The sequence below is a fragment of the Phaenicophaeus curvirostris genome, chromosome 11 (genome assembly GCF_032191515.1).
Source record: "Phaenicophaeus curvirostris isolate KB17595 chromosome 11, BPBGC_Pcur_1.0, whole genome shotgun sequence".
NCBI lineage: Eukaryota > Metazoa > Chordata > Aves > Cuculiformes > Cuculidae > Phaenicophaeus > Phaenicophaeus curvirostris.
The window spans coordinates 6,054,041-6,072,538 of NC_091402.1; the positions used below are offsets into that span (position 1 = coordinate 6,054,041).

The 18,498-nt window shown below is 41.5% G+C and overlaps 1 protein-coding gene across 1 annotated transcript; it reads left to right on the forward strand.

Annotated features, from left to right (window-relative positions):
* The first annotated feature begins 5,352 nt into the window (after window positions 1-5,352).
* Window positions 5,353-18,128, forward strand: CEP15 (centrosomal protein 15). The gene is made up of 5 exons (XM_069865989.1): window positions 5,353-5,416; window positions 8,624-8,705; window positions 9,430-9,553; window positions 14,108-14,182; window positions 16,916-18,128. Exons 2-5 carry the CDS (start codon window positions 8,653-8,655, stop codon window positions 17,057-17,059), a joined length of 396 nt encoding a protein of 131 aa, XP_069722090.1. The 5' UTR covers window positions 5,353-5,416; window positions 8,624-8,652; the 3' UTR covers window positions 17,060-18,128.
* Window positions 18,129-18,498: the final 370 nt, after the last annotated feature.

The window sequence follows — 18,498 nt, forward strand, 5'->3', positions numbered from 1 at the left end:
AGCCAGAACTGTGAAGGTGGTGTTATTTCTTCTACCTCTGCTTACAGTAAAAGTCAAGCTATTAATATCAGGCATCTTGACAGTCACATAAATGCATATATTAAAATTCAAAGTACTTTTTGCTCCTGTAGATATATCATCATTACAGAATAAGACAATTTTAATATAAGACCAGCTGGCAATAGCATTTACTCACACTGGAAAAAAGTGACAAGCTGACTTGTATACTCAGTGCAAACAGACTAAAACTGAAGATGGCCTCTATCATCACCCCAGACTGAGTGGACACAAGGTCCACTCCATTCAAAATGGTGTGGGAAGGAGTTAGAAGATGGTTTAGCCAACCATCAGTTCCTGCATGGGATTGGATTCACATAAACATCAGCATAAACATTTGTCCCTCAGTAACCTTGCTGGGGTTTCAAATCAGAACCTCAAACCAGGCGCAGCTGACAGGCTTTATGTCCACCAGGCAGGCACAGGTCAGCTCAGGGCAGCCCAGTGAACCTCCCCAAGGCTGCGACAGGCAGCCGCTACGGGTTGTTGTGAAGCAGACAATTAGCTACCAAGCAGGAACATCATTACAAGCACCAACCCAAAGCTCCCCAGACAGACCGTACAGAAAGGTACCACTGGTCCTTCAGAGCATCTCCAAATGATCAGCCTCATGCTCGGCGTCACTGTCGAGAGCTTCTCTGCACTGATTAAGGAAGGAGCCTAGAAAAATTAGCCTTAACATGTATAAATCATCCAACGTGACTCTCCCTGAACACAAAGGTGTTTCTATCCCTCTTGTTTGCATCCATCCTCTTGTTGCTCGCAGGAGGAGTGCACTCTCAGTGCACAAGTGGGTAAAGATATCCTCTAAATGCATATGCAAAGTGCTGCTTGGCAGATCAGAGGTAACATCCCTGCTCGACATACTTCAAACAGGGACTGAGAAGGGTGGTTCTTAGTGTTTGGTTTTATTTGGTTTCCCATGTTCAGTTTAGGGAAAACAAACAGGAGTTGTTGGAAATAAAGCTGTAATTTGCTATCCTAACATGCTGAGAAGCAATTACATTCAAGCTAATTACTGTAAATAGTTTTTATAATTATGTGTAAAACATCCTACTACCTGTACATCTGTTAAAGTCAGATGAGGCCTGTAAATATTTTTTTTTTTTTTTAAAGAGGAGGGTTTATGTTATTACTCAAAAGCCAAACTGTTTTTTGAAACCTTCAAAAAGATGTGTTTGTGCCATAGAAATTACCAATGTAAAGCACCTATTGGGGCACCCCTGGCGAATACTGAATGGGTCTATCACTAAACTGCCTCAAGAATTGTCTAGGTTAGTTTATATTTCACAGCTATATCTGCTGCTACCTGGATTGTTCCAGAAGCTGAAGGATTCTCAAAAGTGAATAAAAAACCAAACAATAAATAATTTGCAGCTGAATACTGATGTTCTTAGCTTTGTCCTATTCATCAGGTTTTTATCTCTACTTGAAGCAAAAAGGAAATATTCTCTTCCTTACATCCTTCTACCACTATTATTGTCTTTCCCTTTGCCATGGACAGAGTCTGGCCTGACCTGATCCACCGTTTCACAGGCACACAAACCAGCTGGAGTTCCACCACCTTTGTCAGTTCTTCTTCCCACAGGAACTCTTGTTCTGAACTTAACTGTCTCTAACTTGGACAACGATTTTTGCACCAGCCCATCCAGGTCTCTTGTTTGGGTCTGGTTCACCTGAAAGAGGTCTCCTGGTGTCTGGGGGCAATTCCAACTAGCACACATGGATGATATAAGCTTCACCTCAGCTCTAATCTTACTACCACAGAGAAGCCAACTACTTGAAATCCTAAGCAGAGAAGTAAGGGACCTGCCAACAGTAAGGTTGAGAGCAACTCCCTGAATGCTGGAATGTGAGGGGAAAGAGGAACTAAAAGGTGGTGTCTGCACTTTCTGGGTTTGGTGCTTTATCAGCTTGCTTCTGCACCAGGATGACATTTCCTTGCATGCCTTTGCCTTTTTAGCTGCTTGTAACTTTAAGCAGCTTCACGCAGAGCTCACGCAGCTCCTCACCTCTGCAGCTGATAGGAAAAACTGCCGGAAGCCAAGGTGATGGTCACCAGCTGCTCTGATGGAATTTCATGGCTCTGAGGTTGTCCCTCAGGCCTGGTATATTTTACCAATGGTATCGCTTAAGAAATGTTTACAAACAGATAGGTTTTTGACCCTCCAAGTGGATCCTAAGCTACAGAGGCGTACCTCCAAAAGGCAAGTAAAGAAAGAAGAGAAAAGCAAAGCAATTAGAATATATGCACTTTTAAAAAAACTTTTTGGAGCCCACCCTTTCTTCTTGTTTTTCCTTTGAAATACTCCTGTTTTAGAATCCCAATACATAATATCATTCCATTTTTTAAAGACTGACATATGGCAAAAAATGGTACCAGTAAATAAAAGCACATAAAGCTAAATCATATCATTCTAAATGTTAGTAAAAATGACAAAATAAAATACTAGCGATATAAACTACGCACAGGTGTGTAGCATATTACAAGCAAAAAGCATATCTTGCAATTAAAAGCCTACAGTATTTATTTCACTTGTCTGTAATTACATTTTATACATGTTTGTTTAGTAATATCAATCCAAGACATCATTTTGAGGATATAATTAACTGCATGTTAGAACAGAATGTGTTTGACTGGTTTTGTGTGTTGCAAGGTGTAAAAGTCTCTGTTAGCTGTGTTTAAGTGCCACCTAGTGTTACAATTCGCCAGTTTTGCTCAGAAGATACTTTTTTATCCTAAATTTTCGGAGTAAAAACAAATTGTAGGGTTAAGAAAAACCTTAAGGGTCATAACGCTTACGTGTCATTGCTAACAGCAAGTCCCCAATCCATATGTAGATACTAATGGAGTATGAGATCTCATGCATAACACCTCTACTGCAGCCTACAACCAAGCCATGGAGACTGCTCGGGGCTTACACCACATCATCACATCAGAACAACCAGGCACAACCAGTAAATGTGGTTTTCAGGGTTTCACATGCACCTACCCAATTTTTGAGATTTTTATAACCGTGATCCAGCAGTAAAAATTCCAATAGGTGAAGAAGTATGTAATGGAGACACGCATATATAAAAAACTTCTAGGTATGTTTTTCCTGTAAGATGCACTGTATAACTGGAAATCGAGGGAGAAACTAAATACAGAGTTTACAGCTTACAGAAAGCAGTCATTAAGCAATTATGATTCCCATCCTGTCTCTGATTATGCAATGCCCAAACATGGATGGTACTTGTAGCTTAACTAGAATGTTCTTTGCATTCTCTTCACAAAAGGCAAATACAATGGTTTGTGTAAACCAAACTTCAGTTTGTCTCTATTCTTTCTGAAATTCATTAAATGCTAGAAGAACGATCACTGCCATTAATGAGAACTGGTGTAGAACAAAGTAGAATATGCAAAACACTTAGGCTTTCCATTAAATTTGGTGAGACCATAACCATTAGCTTTTTGCACCATCGGAAATGAGGACGGACTCCTATTTCTCCATATTACGTATTAGAAAATCTTGTCTTTAAGTAACAATGGTAAGGAAAAAAAACACACAAAAAAGAAGATTTTAAGTACTGTTTATCCTGAATGTTGCAATAAGTTGACAAGTACGTTAAATAATTTCTACTTAATTATACATCATAAATGGAATTAACATGAGTTTGTTGGAGAAGTATAAAATCACAGAATGGAAAAAAAAATGAAAAGAGAAAGAGCTGAAGAATCACAAGAAAAAAAACTTGTGCTCAGCAATAAGAAAAGCTGGTGGTGAGGCCTCCTAAAACCCCAAGATCACAGAACATTTAGGAAGGAAACAGGGGAGATGAACACTTCCAGAGCAGCTTTTGGGCATCACTTGCTGCTGACAACATGCAGAAATCTACTGGGCAACAACAAAGAAAATTAAGGAAAAAAAATTAAAAATTAACTTTTGGCTCTGTTTGGCTTAGAATTGTTTGTGTTTTCTGCAAAGAACAAAACATTCCAAAGCACGTCCAGAGAAGGGCACTGAAGCTGGTGAAGGGGCTGGAGAAGAAGCCTTATGAGAGGCGGCTGAGGGACCTGGGGTTGTTTAGCCTGGAGAAAAGGAGGCTGAGGGGAGAACTCATCTCTGTCTACAGCTCCATGAAAGGAGGTCGTGGGGAGGTGGGTGCTGGTCTCTTCTCCCAGGTGACAGTGATCAAATGAGAGGGAATGGTCTGTGCCAGAGCTGGTTTACCCTGGATATTAGGAAAAAAAATCCTTCATGCAGAGGGTTCTCAGGCACTGGAACAGCTGCCTAGGGAGGTGATTGAGTCCCCATCCCTGGAGGTGTTTAAAATACAGGCAGATGAGGTGCTCAGGGGTGGTTCAGTAGTGGGCAGGGATGGCTGGGCTTGATGATCACAGAATAGTTAGGGTTGGAAGGGCCCTTAAAGACCATCTAGTTTGAAACCCCCTGCCATGGACAGGTCTTTCCCAACCCAGCAATTCTCCAATTCACCAAAACCCTTCGACTGTGCCTTTTCTTAAGTGCATTTTGATAAAGACAATGATGATCAGAAGACTGGAGCACCTCCCATACGAGGACAGGCTGAGGGTTGGGGTTGTTCAGACTGGAGAAGAGAAGGCTCTGAGGAGAACTTACAGCGACCTTTCAGTACCTGAAGGGGCTACAAGAAAGCTGGGGAGGGACTGTTCACAAAGGCTTGTAGTGATAGGACAAGGGGCAATGGGTATAAACTGGAGATGGACAGATTTAGACTAGACATAAGGAGGAATTTCTTCACCAGGAGAGCGGTGAGGCCCTGGCCCAGGTTGCCCAGGGAAGCTGTGGCTGCCCCATCCCTGGAGGTGTTCAAGGCCAGGCTGGATGGGCCTTGGGCAGCCCGATGCAGTGGGAGGTGTCCCTGCCCCTGGCAGGGGGTGGATCTGGATGGGCTTTGAGGTGCCTTCCAACACAAACTATTCTCTGTCTCCATGACAACACGGATCCCGCCGCTGGGTCACGCCTCGCCCTCCCCGGGGCACATGAGCAGCGTCGCCCGGACCCCGGAACGCTGCCGCCCGCCCCGCGTTCCTACCCGGGCCGAGTCCCCGACCGGCCCCGCAGCGCGGCGCGGCACGGCACCGCGGCGGGAGGAGTGGCGCCCAGGGGAACAGCGAGGGAACAGCGCGGGAAGACACTACCACCCCCCCGGCTCGTCCAGTTGGAGCGGCGGGTCCCGACCGCGGCGCCAATCAGCGCCTACCGCCAGGCTCCGCCCCCACTTCCGGCTGTTTCCATGACGGCGGGGGTGGGGGGAGGAGGCTTTAAGGCGTCGTGGGCATCGTGGCGGGTGTTTGCTTTCCCTATCGAATTCTTCGCGGCTAACGGTAACCCAGGTCTGTGTACGCATTTATTTTCCCTCCCTGCCTTCTTCCCCCCTCAACCCTGCAAATGGTGCATCCCGGGATCGCGCGTCCTCCCCCCTCCTCGGCCCAATGGTCGTGCCCGCTCCGTGCCCCAGCCCCAGGGCAGCCACCCCCTCAGTCACCCCTTGCCTCTCCCTGAGTCGTTTTCGTTCCTGTAGACCGAATGGGATGTTGCGCTGTTTTTTCTTTACACTGTGTTATAAAGCAAAGCCGACTCGTTTTATGACACGGAGATACCCAGATGCTGTTTGCTTTTCTTAGATTTATGTGGCCATGCTGCTTGCTTCTCTGCTTTTAGTGCGGTTATTGATGTTCTAAATGTTTTGTCGCCTTCTGTTTCAATTCATTCGGTCAAACTTTAAAACGTGGCCTAAGGAGAATTATTTATCAAAGCAATTTTTTGTGTTTCTAAAAAAAAAATCATTTTTTCTCCTAAAACAACAACCAAAATCAATAACCAGATTTCATAGAGGCAAAATAAAGGAAAGAGGTTAGTGAAAAAACAAAATAATATTTGCATATCTTTTAAAATCTCCTATGAAAGTTGCTTTTGAGACTCAAGTTTCTGGTTACCTAACAAGATGCCATTAGACTTCTTTTTATTTTTTTAGCAGTGCTAAGGGTAGCACTTAAAATGACTTAAATTGCAGTTGTGAGCGCTCGGCTCCTCTGAAAATCAGGCCCTATATGGGTCAAGTTGGTCATTTCCTCAAAATGAACACTTGAGAAAACATTAGCTTTAAGCGAGTGGGTTCAGACTGTGAATCCACCCAGGCAGAGACGGGCACAGGACTGGGGGTTTCTGGCTGATCAAATGACCCCCCTATGCTGTCTCCAAGAAAGAGAGTTTAAAGAATGACTCTGAAAAGTTATTTTCACTGAATTGCTGAGTATGTAAAATCAAATTGGATTTCTGAGCACTCAGTTCCTCAGACCCCGGCAGCCACTCTCGAGAAGCAGCCCGTAAGGCAGAAATGATGGAAAATAAACTCTGTAAGACTTGGTTTTGGTGTTTTAGAAAGCAAGCATTCTTTATCAGACCTGGGTAACACAAGGAGTGATCTCCATCAATCGTGTGCAGCAAGACAAGAGCTGGGGACAAAATGTGTTTTCCGCTTACGTGCATATAGATAGATTTTCCCAGGTGTTTCTTACCCTCCACTCTGGTCTGGTGAGACCCTGCCTGGAGCCCTGTGGCCAGTTCTGGAATCCCCAACATAAGACGGAGATGGAACTGCTGGGACGGGTCCAGAGGAGGCCACGGAGATGATCTGACGGCTGGAGCACCTCTGCTATGAGGACAGACTGAGAGAGTTGGGGTTGTTCAGGCTGGAGAAGAAAAGGCTCCTGGGAGACCTTATAGTGGCCTTCCAGTACTTGAAGGGGCAACAGGAAAGCTGGGGAAGGACTTTTTTAAAGGGCATGGAGTGACTGGACGAGGGAAGATAGGTATAAATTAGAAGTGGGAAGATTTAGATTAGATGTTAGGAAGTAATTATTCACATGAGGGTGGTGTGGCCCTGGCACAGGTTGCCCAGGGAAGCTGTGGCTGCCCCATCCCTGGAGGTGTTCAAGGCCAGGTTGGATGGGGCTTTGTGCAACCTGATCCAGTGGGAGGTGTCCCTGCCCATGGCACGGAGGTTGGAACTGGATGATCTTTAAAGTCCCTTTACCATTCTATGAAATTTTATGCATATTCTATTCCTTTCCAAGGACTAATTTTTATGTTATTTTGAACTTCACAACAGTCAAATCTCTTGCTAATTTGGAGCTTTGGAGCCAGCTCTCTGACCTTGCCTTTGAGACGGCGAACAGAGGTGATTACAGAAGGCACATCTGCTCGGCACAAATTGTACTTAACACAAGATTTATCATCTCCAAGGAGTGAACAGTGTCTGGAAAAAAACACTGCTTGAAACAAAAACCATGCCATCAGAGGGACATTCTGTCTAAATTTAAAAAATACCAAGTGACAGGCAATAGGATGAGAAGAAATGTCCTCAAGTTGCACCAGCAGAGGTGCAGATTAGACGTCAGGAAATTTTCTTCACTGAAAAGCACTGGAACAGCTGCCCAGATTGGTGGTTGAGTTACCATCCCTGGAGGTATTTGAAAGATGGACAGATTAAGTGCTCAAGCATATGGTTTAGTAGTGGGCAGGTATGGTTGGACTCAGTGATTTCAAAGGTGTTTGCCAACCAAGCGATTCTATGATTCAACGTTGTGAACATGTGATAGGGGTTCTTGTTTTCTTTAATTTTACTTCATGTGACAGCAATGCAGTCAACTCCGAGGTGAAAAAATATCAAACTGCAAAACACTTTCAGCCCTCTGGAAAGTGCTGTAGGATCTTGATTTGCATGCACAACACAGCTGATTTCCTTCATAACTCAAAAAATCAGAAAGATGTAAACTATTTAAGCTTTTTTGCTGGGAAAAGCAGTGGAGTCACCATCCCTGGAGGTATTTCCAAGCCATGTAGGTGTGGCATTTAGGGACATGGTTTACTGGTGGACTTCGCAGTGGAAGGTTTACAGTTGAACTCGATGATCTTAAAGGGTCTTTTCCAACCCAAACAATTCTGTGATTCTCTGAACTGTGTTACAGTACTAAATGACTGAGCTCAAGAAGATTTCACTTATTTTTTCAAGCACTCGAAAATGAAACCGGTTTAGTAGTTTAAGTTTAATCATGCCTATACTTAAACATAGATTCCTGTGAACAGCACACTGTATGTGACACATGTAAATGATATTTACAGATATAACTTTGTGTTCAGGGCAATGTGACAAAACCCAGAAATCACTGATGTAAACAGCAATACACTAATTACGCAAGCACAGGGTCTGCACATGGGGTTGTAAGCAGCCAAAACTTGACAAAACGTAATGCAAAATCTGAGACTGGAAAGTAAAATTTTAGTTCTCTCCTAAATTATTAGAATACAATAAGATTTTCCTGAAGTATATTGTGAATGTTAGTAGTGTACATGTAATCAAAGCATAATGTATCAGTGTCTTGTGGTGAGTATTAACATTTATAAGCAGGTTTTGTGTAGATGGCTGATATATAAATATCAAATGTGTAGCTTTTAACACGGACTTGTTTAATACTGACAAGTGTATGTTTGTGTTTGCCTTTGGAAGATTTTAATTCCACTTGGTTTTCCTTTAACAGAGTGACAAAGCTGGGTTAAACAACTGCAGATGTCATCCTATTTGGCTCAGGAGGTTCACCTTGCTAGAAGACATGAAGAGATGTGAGTAATTGTTTCAGCGCTGTGGTCTGCCTCACAGCAGTTTGTGTTGTGGTCTTGCGGGACCTCCCCTCACTGCACAGACCATCCTGTGAACAGTGAATCCCAGCTCTGCACAGAGCACAGCAAGGGGCTGGTGTTCCAGGAGGTGGCACTCTTCCTTCATGAACTCTTGGAATTAGCGTCCTCGATTGCCGTTAAGGGTGTTTAGGTTGGTGAGGTTTTTGACTTCCAATGGCGGTAGTGGTTTAGATCTCCATTGTTAACCTCCTGTCACCATTAAATTCCTATCTGGGGGAGGTAATTGGATTCCCTCCCTTACGCCTTAGTTACAGAATTGCTTCTTTGTTGCCCTGTAAACTCGGATTGTGAAGCAAATATGGTAATGATTCAGAAAAAAATCTGCTTTTCTTATAACAGCGAGTACTTGCCAGCGGGTGAGAGTAGTACCGATCGAGTCACCCCAGCCCACCCTGCCGCTCTTGTTCTGGGAGATGCTGTGCTTCTGAGCACCTCAGCATATGAGGGTTGCTGGCTGCAGCATCACAGCTTCGTACCAGCGCAGCAGGTGGTGTCTGCCTGCACCTTTTGCCTCCCCCAGTACACCCACCCTACAGCCGGCTCCATTAGCCCCGTAGTTTTGAGAAAACTGGGTAAGGTAAAAAGGTTATTTTCTAGCTCCTGAGAAAAATGTTCTACCCGCTTAGCAAAATGTTTTCCTTTGTAGACTGTCTCGGAGATCAGAGCTGCTACGGCAGATGGAGACTTATCTAGGAGACAAAAAGACTAAAAAGACATGGCAAACTCAAGCAGCTGATACAGCTCGTAAAAGGAATGCAGCACTTTTAAATGTAAGTTTCTGCAACTACCAGGAACTACATTGAAATGTCATGGTTACATAGCTTAGAGAATTAAAAATAAGTGTTTGCTCTATAGTTATCATTTGAATTACCCTATGTACAGTTCCCTCTTCTGGAACTTGACCAAAAGTATTAAATGACAGCCCTTTATGATCTGATGGCATCACTACCTGTTTCCCATGCCCTTCTCATAGGAGCCTCGTGGTGGCAGCTGCTACTAGCTCTTTTTTTTTTTTATAAGTGTCCGTAGAGATGCAACACATGCTATTACATGTCTGCCTGAGGGAATGTGGAGTCTGACAAGGCTCACAGCACCTCTACGCGTTGGTTCAAGATACGGGGTATGCTTGGAAATGGGGGCTGAACAGCTTTAGTCCAGGGTAGGAACTATTCTCCCACGTTGGTTGTGAAGTTGTGTTTTCGTATAGAGGTGTAGAGTGACTTCAAGAACCTTACATGCAAGTCTCTAAAAGCAATGTTTGATGTTCCTGGCTCTGGGTTTGATGGCAGGGGCTGGACTGATAAAATCTCTTCTGAAACCCCTGCTTTAGGCATCTGAGTTTGCAGGGATTGCACTTGACCATTGACATGAGCATATTTGAAAAATCTTTGTTGTTCAGGAAACAGCAGAAAACTGTACCTCTCATGCATTTTCTTTAAACCTGTACTTATTAAGGGTCCACATTGCATGTGCTGTGTTTATTGAAACAAGAAGTGTTACTCTAGAAAATTACAAGATTAATTTGTGTCACCAAAATTTTTTTTGTTTCATCATGCAGAGGCTGGTGAAGTTTTAAAATGTTCAAATTTCGGGTGGGTAGAATTCTGTTGCAGGCTCTCTTTGTATTTAAATTGAATCTGTATTTATAGAGCGGCAGACAAGGCAGAACAGTTACTCAGGGATGCCTTCTTAACTACTCTGTGACAAGGATTTGTCAGCTTGGACTCTGGTAAATCTGTGCATCCTGGGCTGGGGCGACGAAACCCCTCTCTACCGGGCATAGGAAAGTGTGGGTGCTTCAGCTGGAAGCAGGAAAAAGCAGATGGTTTGTTCATTTATTCCATAGTTCATGCTTCATTGATGCAGTAATTTTAGCTAGTGTGACTCCCGTTTTCCACATGCATTTTATAATGTATTTTTATTTCATAAACATAGTTTTTAATCAATTATTTCTGTTTTATATATGCGTTCTCAGTTTACATCTACAGGCGAACATAATTAATGCGGGGTGTATTTCTGCATACTGAAAGATTGTGGTATTGGAAATGTTAACAATAGCTCAGACATATACAGAGTGTAAATATTTTTGCAGTTAAACAGATATTTGCCATCTTCTGTCACATCCTCTAAATTGTTCCTTTCAAGTGTCAAAAATGGTGTTTGTATGGGGGAAAAAAAGCAAAAACATATGTATCAAAACAAATTCTGTTGCAGGATAAAGTAGCATAAATCAGTTTAAATCTATTAATTTTATACTAGTTTTAACAGGCGTGCACTCCTGCAGATGCTGTCTGATAACAGAAGAAAACAGGAAAGAAAATCTCTGCCGAATAATATATGAGAGGCTTGAAAACAAGACTGATTAATGTGCCAGCTTCAGAATATTGTTCCTGATACCAGGCACTGTACATTTCACAGTTACCATGTGGAGAGTTGTTGATTTGGCCTACTCAAAAATACATGGACATGATGAAGTGTTATTTTTTTATTTGCATTTCTGCTTTTCTGCGTGTAAGCAAAATCGGTTGTTTTCAGTATGTGATCATAGCAAAAGACATGTTTCTTTCTCTGTGCAGTTGATATTTATGCACAGGAAGGCATTTCAAAATTAGTTTATTTTCTAATCAGTAGGAAGCAAGGAACTAAACATTTTTAATTGAAATTTTAGCATTATAAGCACTTGTTCAGCATTTTAACATAATTATCAGAATATTTTCCTTGATGTCTTTAGATGGAAACTACAGATTAGGGAAATCTGTTTCATTTGATACTTAAATAATGTTGTATAAGAGCAGAAATTAGACCAGTATTTATAATCTGATTTATGATGTTTGTCAGTAATATTTCTTGTGTTTAGAAATATGTGTTACTGTGCAACAGCTTCTAGCGTGAAATAGAAAATAAAGAATCAGTACTGGGAAGGCAATTTAGACTAAATTTGCCTTCCTTCATAGGCATCTAATACTAGAATTATTAAAGTGGGACTCTGCCAGACTGATATCAATATAAATGACAGCTGAATTTGGTCCCCTAAAAGTGATGCATGTGTCACGCGTTCCATTTTACCTCTGGGGAAGGGTCTTGAATTGTTTTTTATTCCAATTGCTGTGGTTTTAGGGGAAGCTTTGTAAGATGCTCTCTTTTTTCAATACTGTGACATAGTAGATTTGCCGTTTTTTTCCAAAGCTGTTTACACTGCTAATATATTTATTTTTTAATTGATGATGGGGATTTCGTTTTCATCAAAGCTTATCAGTTGTAGATACACACAAGAAGCGCTGTCTGATATTTCAGTAGTTCCAGTTATTTTCTAAAGCATGCTACACCTTCCAGCAAAAATTTCTTTCACTGCCTGTCATTAAATCAGTATTCTGAATGACAATAGGCTGCACAACATATAAACTAGAGTGAGCAACAAAAAGACACATCCAATATCTAGGCTATGCCAAAGTGACCTTCTCTACTAAACATATATGCACAACTGCTGTCTCCTTTCTTGCCTGAAAGACAATTCTTTCCCAGCACCATAAACGTTCCAATGACTTCACAGACTGTATAAAGAAGTAGCGATATTGATTGATATTCTTCCTTCCTGTGACAATTCCTACAGCAATTGGGGAGAAGGAATCAGAAAGGAGGAAAATCCTGTGGATGAATACGAAGTGAACAGTACTGATTGATCCTTCTTTTCAGTGAGGTGATAGATTATCCAGACTTGGTCTGAGCTGCAGTGGTATGAGCTTCATTTGGTACTCTTTGTGGTGTATCTGGTCTAAGTGCATACAACAGATAAATTCCTTGCTTAGGTTATTCAATCCTGTGTTGTCCTCTGTTCTTTTGACGTTATGACTTCAAATGGCTTATATTTTTGCTCGTTCCTCCTTTATACTTGTCTCATTAGTCTTTTCTCACCTGAAAAGGAGCAGCTACTTGCTACTTTGAGGTTTTGGATAAATCTGAAACAGTTTGCTCTTCCTCAGACATCCTTTAGCTCCCTACAAGGTTACGCACGTTGCTGTAGAAAGGGGTAACAGTTGTGCTTGCATTAGGTTTGTAACTATGTACAAGAGAATGTGGTCATGCTGTAAAAGGAATTAATGACATAAAATAGGATAAACACTAAGTTGGATGGACTAGGTGTATCTGTGTCACCAAGTTGAACTTCAATGAACAGTAAGTCTATATTTTGCTTTATTAATCATACTCTACTGAATTTGAGTCTCATTTTTCAAACTGATCTTGAGTCAAGCCCTGTTTGCTTATTGACATATTCAGATTGGCTATTATTCAATAGGAGTAATCATGTTTGGTCTCTCTTGCGGGTGTGCTTCTCCAGAATCTCACTCTTCTTTTCAGCGGCAGTGATGGTGAATATTTGGGAAGTCCCTTTGGGGAATTTCCTCTCTCATTTAGTTTTTCTGTTGTACTCTTCACACCCGCTCTCTGCTCCCAACTCTGCCATCTGCTATACTTTCTTTCCCCCTCCACTCTGTTCAGCTTTGGCTCCTTCACACCCCACTCCCACGTCCCTTTCTGTCTCTCTTCATCTGCCCACCACTCAATCTCTTCAATGTTTGGGTATGGAACTAAGCCCACAAGAATGGGTCAGAACTTTAAAGGGGGAGGGCGGTTAGTTTGGGGGATGTTTTGATTTGTTTGCTGCTGTTGGGTATGGTTGTTTCTTTTTAAAAAACTGTATTTAGGCCTTTGTGAATCCAGCACGCATCCACTGGACAAGCAGAAACCCAAATACCGATTTTTTTGTAAGAAAGCTCCGGGAGGTGCATTGTCATCCAAGCTTGTCTGGTGAACAGCTTGCTGCAGCTCTACATTTTTGTGCACATGTTATGCATGCATATTAGCAAGTCATCTTTGTCTTGAGAAGTAAAGATCTTGCACATAATTTGCCGAGTTACTTTCCAGTTACATTAGCTAGAATCCATACTTCAGTCTTCAGACAGCACAGAGGAAACCAGTCTGTTCCCCTCGATTTTCTGAAGTTTTATAGAACAGAATTTAACTGTAATTTACCCTGCTGTCCAAAGAGAATAACGGTGCTTTACCGCAGAAGTCTTATGTGGGCATGAAATTCATTCCTGCATCAAAAAGGTGCAGCAAACGTACTTAAAAACTGCAGGATGTTGGTCTTGCTAGTACAGGGTGGATTTCAGAGTGACTAAACAAAGATTTGAACTTCGATGTTGTTATTAGGATGCTGTTTAGCTGTAATGAGGTAATATAATTAAATACCTTTATGCAAGTGTGCGTTTTCCTTTTGCTGTTCCCAGTGTCTGTTTTTAAAATGTACTTTGCCTGTGTTCTAGGATATAGAAGCAGCAGGAAAGAGGCTGCAAGAAAGAGTGTATTTACTTCCACATCCCGATACTGTTAAGTTGGAAGTAAGTCCTAGAACTCTGTATTTTCATTTGCTGTTTACCAAATATTTTGCTTTTTTTCCCCCCCTAAAGCATGTTCTTAAAGTGAAAATAATTGATTTTAAAATCCAGTGACTGGTATAGCCAAAGGCCTGTGTACTGTGTAGCAAGCTGAACCTGAATTCTGGGGCAAGGTCCCTCATTTCTGGAGCATTCTGGTGGAAATTTTTAGCAGCTTTCAGATCTGTAGACTTCTTTTTAAAAAATGAAGTAAAATATAAGAACGAATATTATGTATATCTGAAGATTACTGTGTTTACTATGTCAGAGCTGTTTGGTTTGTTTTATACGGTCATCCCATTTTCAGTTTACCACAGATTGTCATCTTTACATTTCAGGGTCAACAGTTTATCAGCTTGAACAGAGACATTTTCACTTTTCAGAGTTATTTTATGGTTATATGGGAGCTTATGAAATGTGCTGCTACAGCAGGAACACTCTTTTTTTTCTTTTTTTTACTTCTCAACCTGTAGTCCTTAGAACATTATTTAAAGATAAAGGTTTTGAACAGCAAGTTACTCTGAGAACTGCATGTTGCTCCCATACATCGTAACAAGTTCATTTCCCCCGTCTGCAGACTCTTTTATCAATGTTACACAGTGATGAATGAATGATGAGACACACAGTCCTGCAACAGGAATTGCAGCGCAGCTCTCCCTGATGCAAACTAAGCACCTTAACCACAAGGCCACGGAGTCAGAGTCCTCCTTGTGTTTCTCACACCAGTGGTTTGTGGGTTCTTTGCTGTATGGTGCCATGGTTTCCACAGGCAGAGCAGCACAGAGTCCATGCTAGTTTGTGCTACAGCCCTCTCAGAGGAAGGAAGGGCAGGGCTTTTGGTGCTGCCAGCCTGCAAACAGAGCTGTATTGCACCCAAGTGTCACACCTGCTGGGCAGGTGTTGGAATGCCTAGGTGAGCACTCACATGAGAGGCATCACTTTTTGTTCTGGCTGCCGTTAAGTGTTTGTCATTGCATTTTATACATAGCCTACTCCTATCATGGTGACAGGATGCGTGCTGAGGATGACCATTCCATGATTATTTTCTTAAAAATTTTTTTAGATATTTTTAGGCCAAATCATACATTTTTCCCCTAGGTACCTGTGCATCTTGAATGATGCCAGGGGAGATGCCAAGCTATGAGTGTTGAACCTATTTTGGCTGTGTTCAAATGTAGTTTTAGACTCCTTGAGGACTTTTATGGCACCTGTGGAGTTGTTTGGGTCAGTCCTGGACCACTTCTCTTTCTGTCCTACGGGGGTGTTAAGCTGCTTGCAGCACGCAGACCAAAGTCCGTACAAACTGGAGAATGCAGAGCAGTTGCTTAAGGCTGCAGAGCTGCCTACCTGCTGCAGGAGTAGTTGAATTTTAGACAGAACAGAGTCAGTATTTGAAAAAGAAGATCCTGTTTCGGCCTTTTTTTATACTTCCAGAGAAGAGTGCTATAAATAGTGGCAAAAGAAAACTTTCTTTCGTGGTACAAAATTCTTGTGCATGCTTTGTTCCAAAACGCTTCTGAGCATATTTCACTCAGCCATATATGTGTCTGTATTAATATACTTTGAAAGTTATGGCTATAATGGATCCCCAGCTTGCTGAGTCGGAGTAGTTGTGTGTGTGACAGCACATATGCTTGTCAAAAAAGATTCTTTGAGTAAATCTGTTGGAGAAAATATTTTTGTAAATCTGCAAGAGCCATACTTATATCCAAGTTACATGTAAGGATCGAAACGATTAGCCAGGAATCGAACGCTCTGCAGGGAGATGTTCAGTTCTGTGGTACGCTTCTACATTATATACTTAAGCAAGCAAAGAAAAAAAGGCTCAATGCATGCGTACCATAATTGTTTTCTACTACAAAATTACTTTTTTTCTGAATGGAGACAAGTGTCTAAACCCACTTACGTCGGTAGGTGGGTTGGAGTGTTGGCTCACTCTTTGATCACATCGTTTTGTCAAAAAGAATGATGCGTGGCACTTAATTGTCTTCAAAAATCCTGCAAACAACAAAGTTATCCTTAGGATTCTAACACAAAAAAAATGATGAATGGTGTGTCCCTTCAACAGATAAAAAAAGAAGTAAAGGTTGTTGCTTGGAAGCACAGGGTAATGCAGAGAAAGGGTCAGATAATCCATAGTGGTTTTCCTAGACTGCAGAATAAGCCTTTTAAATTTTAATTTGTGATCCAAATACCAGAGCAAATTACTTCATCGGTGATTTATCACATCGAAAATTTTACTCAAATATTTCAAACTGCTTTACTGCAAACTTTTCTAGGATAACCAATTTACATTACACTTTCCATTTATAACATTAAACAGGGTTTTTTTTCCCCTTCAGAACTAAATTCCAGTAACATACATACTCAAATATAACAGCTGCTTTTGGGAAAACATATTATCGTGGAAAATACTTTATTAAAGGCACTGTGGGGCTCTAAACTGATCTGTTGCTTACCACAAGAGGGCACATCCAATCACTTCGAAGTTCATGCTGCAGAATGAAACCTTCCCAGGTTGGTATTTTGTATTTTACAAGAGATTTAAAATTTCATGTCTAAGAGTGTGTGTTGTTCTTTTCTGGATTGCTTCACTCATAAAGCAAAGTTTAATAATGCATTGTGTATCTATATTGTTTTCAAACAGCCTGACTCAGATTTTGAAATTAAGTTTCTTTTTTCTTATGTCTTTCTCAGACTCTCTATTGGGCATCAGTAAAAGAATCTCTTCCCAAGTGGGAACAGTTTCTTTTGGGAAGAGCAGAAGTTCCTATTGGTTTTAAGACAGTGAAATCTACAAAAGAGAACATAAGCCACTCAGAAGAAGGTTCACAAAAATAAACACTCTTTTTTCATTTTGGTTTGTAATTTATGGCTTAAGCAGACAAGATCATCCAGATCCAGCAATAGAATATCATGCCATTAAATTGTAATGTAAATCTTTAAAATTAATAAGAACCACCTCGGATAATTTGCTTCCATTGTCGCTTTATGCACAATTCTTTATTTTTAGTCTGTCTTAGAGAAGCAATCCTCAAAGGGGCTTTTAGGATCAAAAGATGGAAACACTGGTGTACAGAAACCCACCAAAGCCATTGCTTTTTCAGCATGAGAAAGGTTTAGGTTATTTTTAAGCCTCTGCTTCTGCATATAAGTGCAATAAGGAAAGACAGATTCCTGCATTATCTGTCTTCCCTGCAGTCATCTGTGCTGTGCGCCTCTTTGTGGGTGAGGGGGAGAGGAGGAATTACCGTTAACAGGAGACCAGGCTGTGTGCATTAGGCAGGGTAGCCTTGGTTTAGCACCAGGAATCTGTGTAGAAACCTTTGTGAGAGTAGTTGTAGAAGCAACACCTTGAATTTCCTCATCTTGCTTCCCCTGATTTTCATCATTGCCACTTCCACTGCTTCTACACCTCACTCAGTAACCATTGCCACTTTTCTCAGCCTCCTGCTGCCTCCTTCATATTCCCTCTCTAAAGGGTGGGTAAAGGCAAGAAAAGGTAAACAAATCTCTAGAGGGTTTTTGCCACTTCTAGGCTGCCTTTAACGCTCTTTTCTTTATGTTCACAAAATCCACAAGTGAGAACTTGTGCTTAGGCATGAGACGTTTGAAAGAAGCAAACTGAAAGGTGGCTGGCAGTGGCTGTCCAAGAACCAAGCATTTTGAGATTATATTTTCATTTTCAACCATTGAGCAGCTCCTCGGCTCCTTCTGACCGAGGTGCAGCATCAGTCAGTTTTGAGTGTACACTGGGCTAACTGGATATGAAAATGGCACTGCTCTAGTGCGATACTTTTTAAAATATCAGATCAGTGGAAGATCCTTCCATGTGTGTGACTTGACTTGCAGAAATTTAACCCTGCCCAAGCAAAGGAAGCCTGGGAAAAAAAAAAGTTGTGTTTTTTTTTTTAAATTAAGAACCTGGATTTGAATGAATATATTGTTAAAATTTAACCTCATGTACAACAACAAACTTCCACCCTGACCTGAAACTAGGAGGAAAAGATATTATTTCTGCCTATGTCTGAGGGTATGAAATTGTAATGGTTATGGTGTTGCTTGGCTACCAGGGAACTAACCTGGGCATTTCCACGTTACAAAAATACTGTCTTTTCTTTTAACAGTAGGGATGTTTTAATTACTTTCATTGAAACTGAGGTACTTCTTAGCAACATTTCTCATCAGTGTCCTGGCTGCTTTGGAGCCGTGCACTAAAAAGCGTGTATTCATTAAGTTAATTAAAACAGTCAAGTTATTTGCTGATGAGCTGTTGGTGA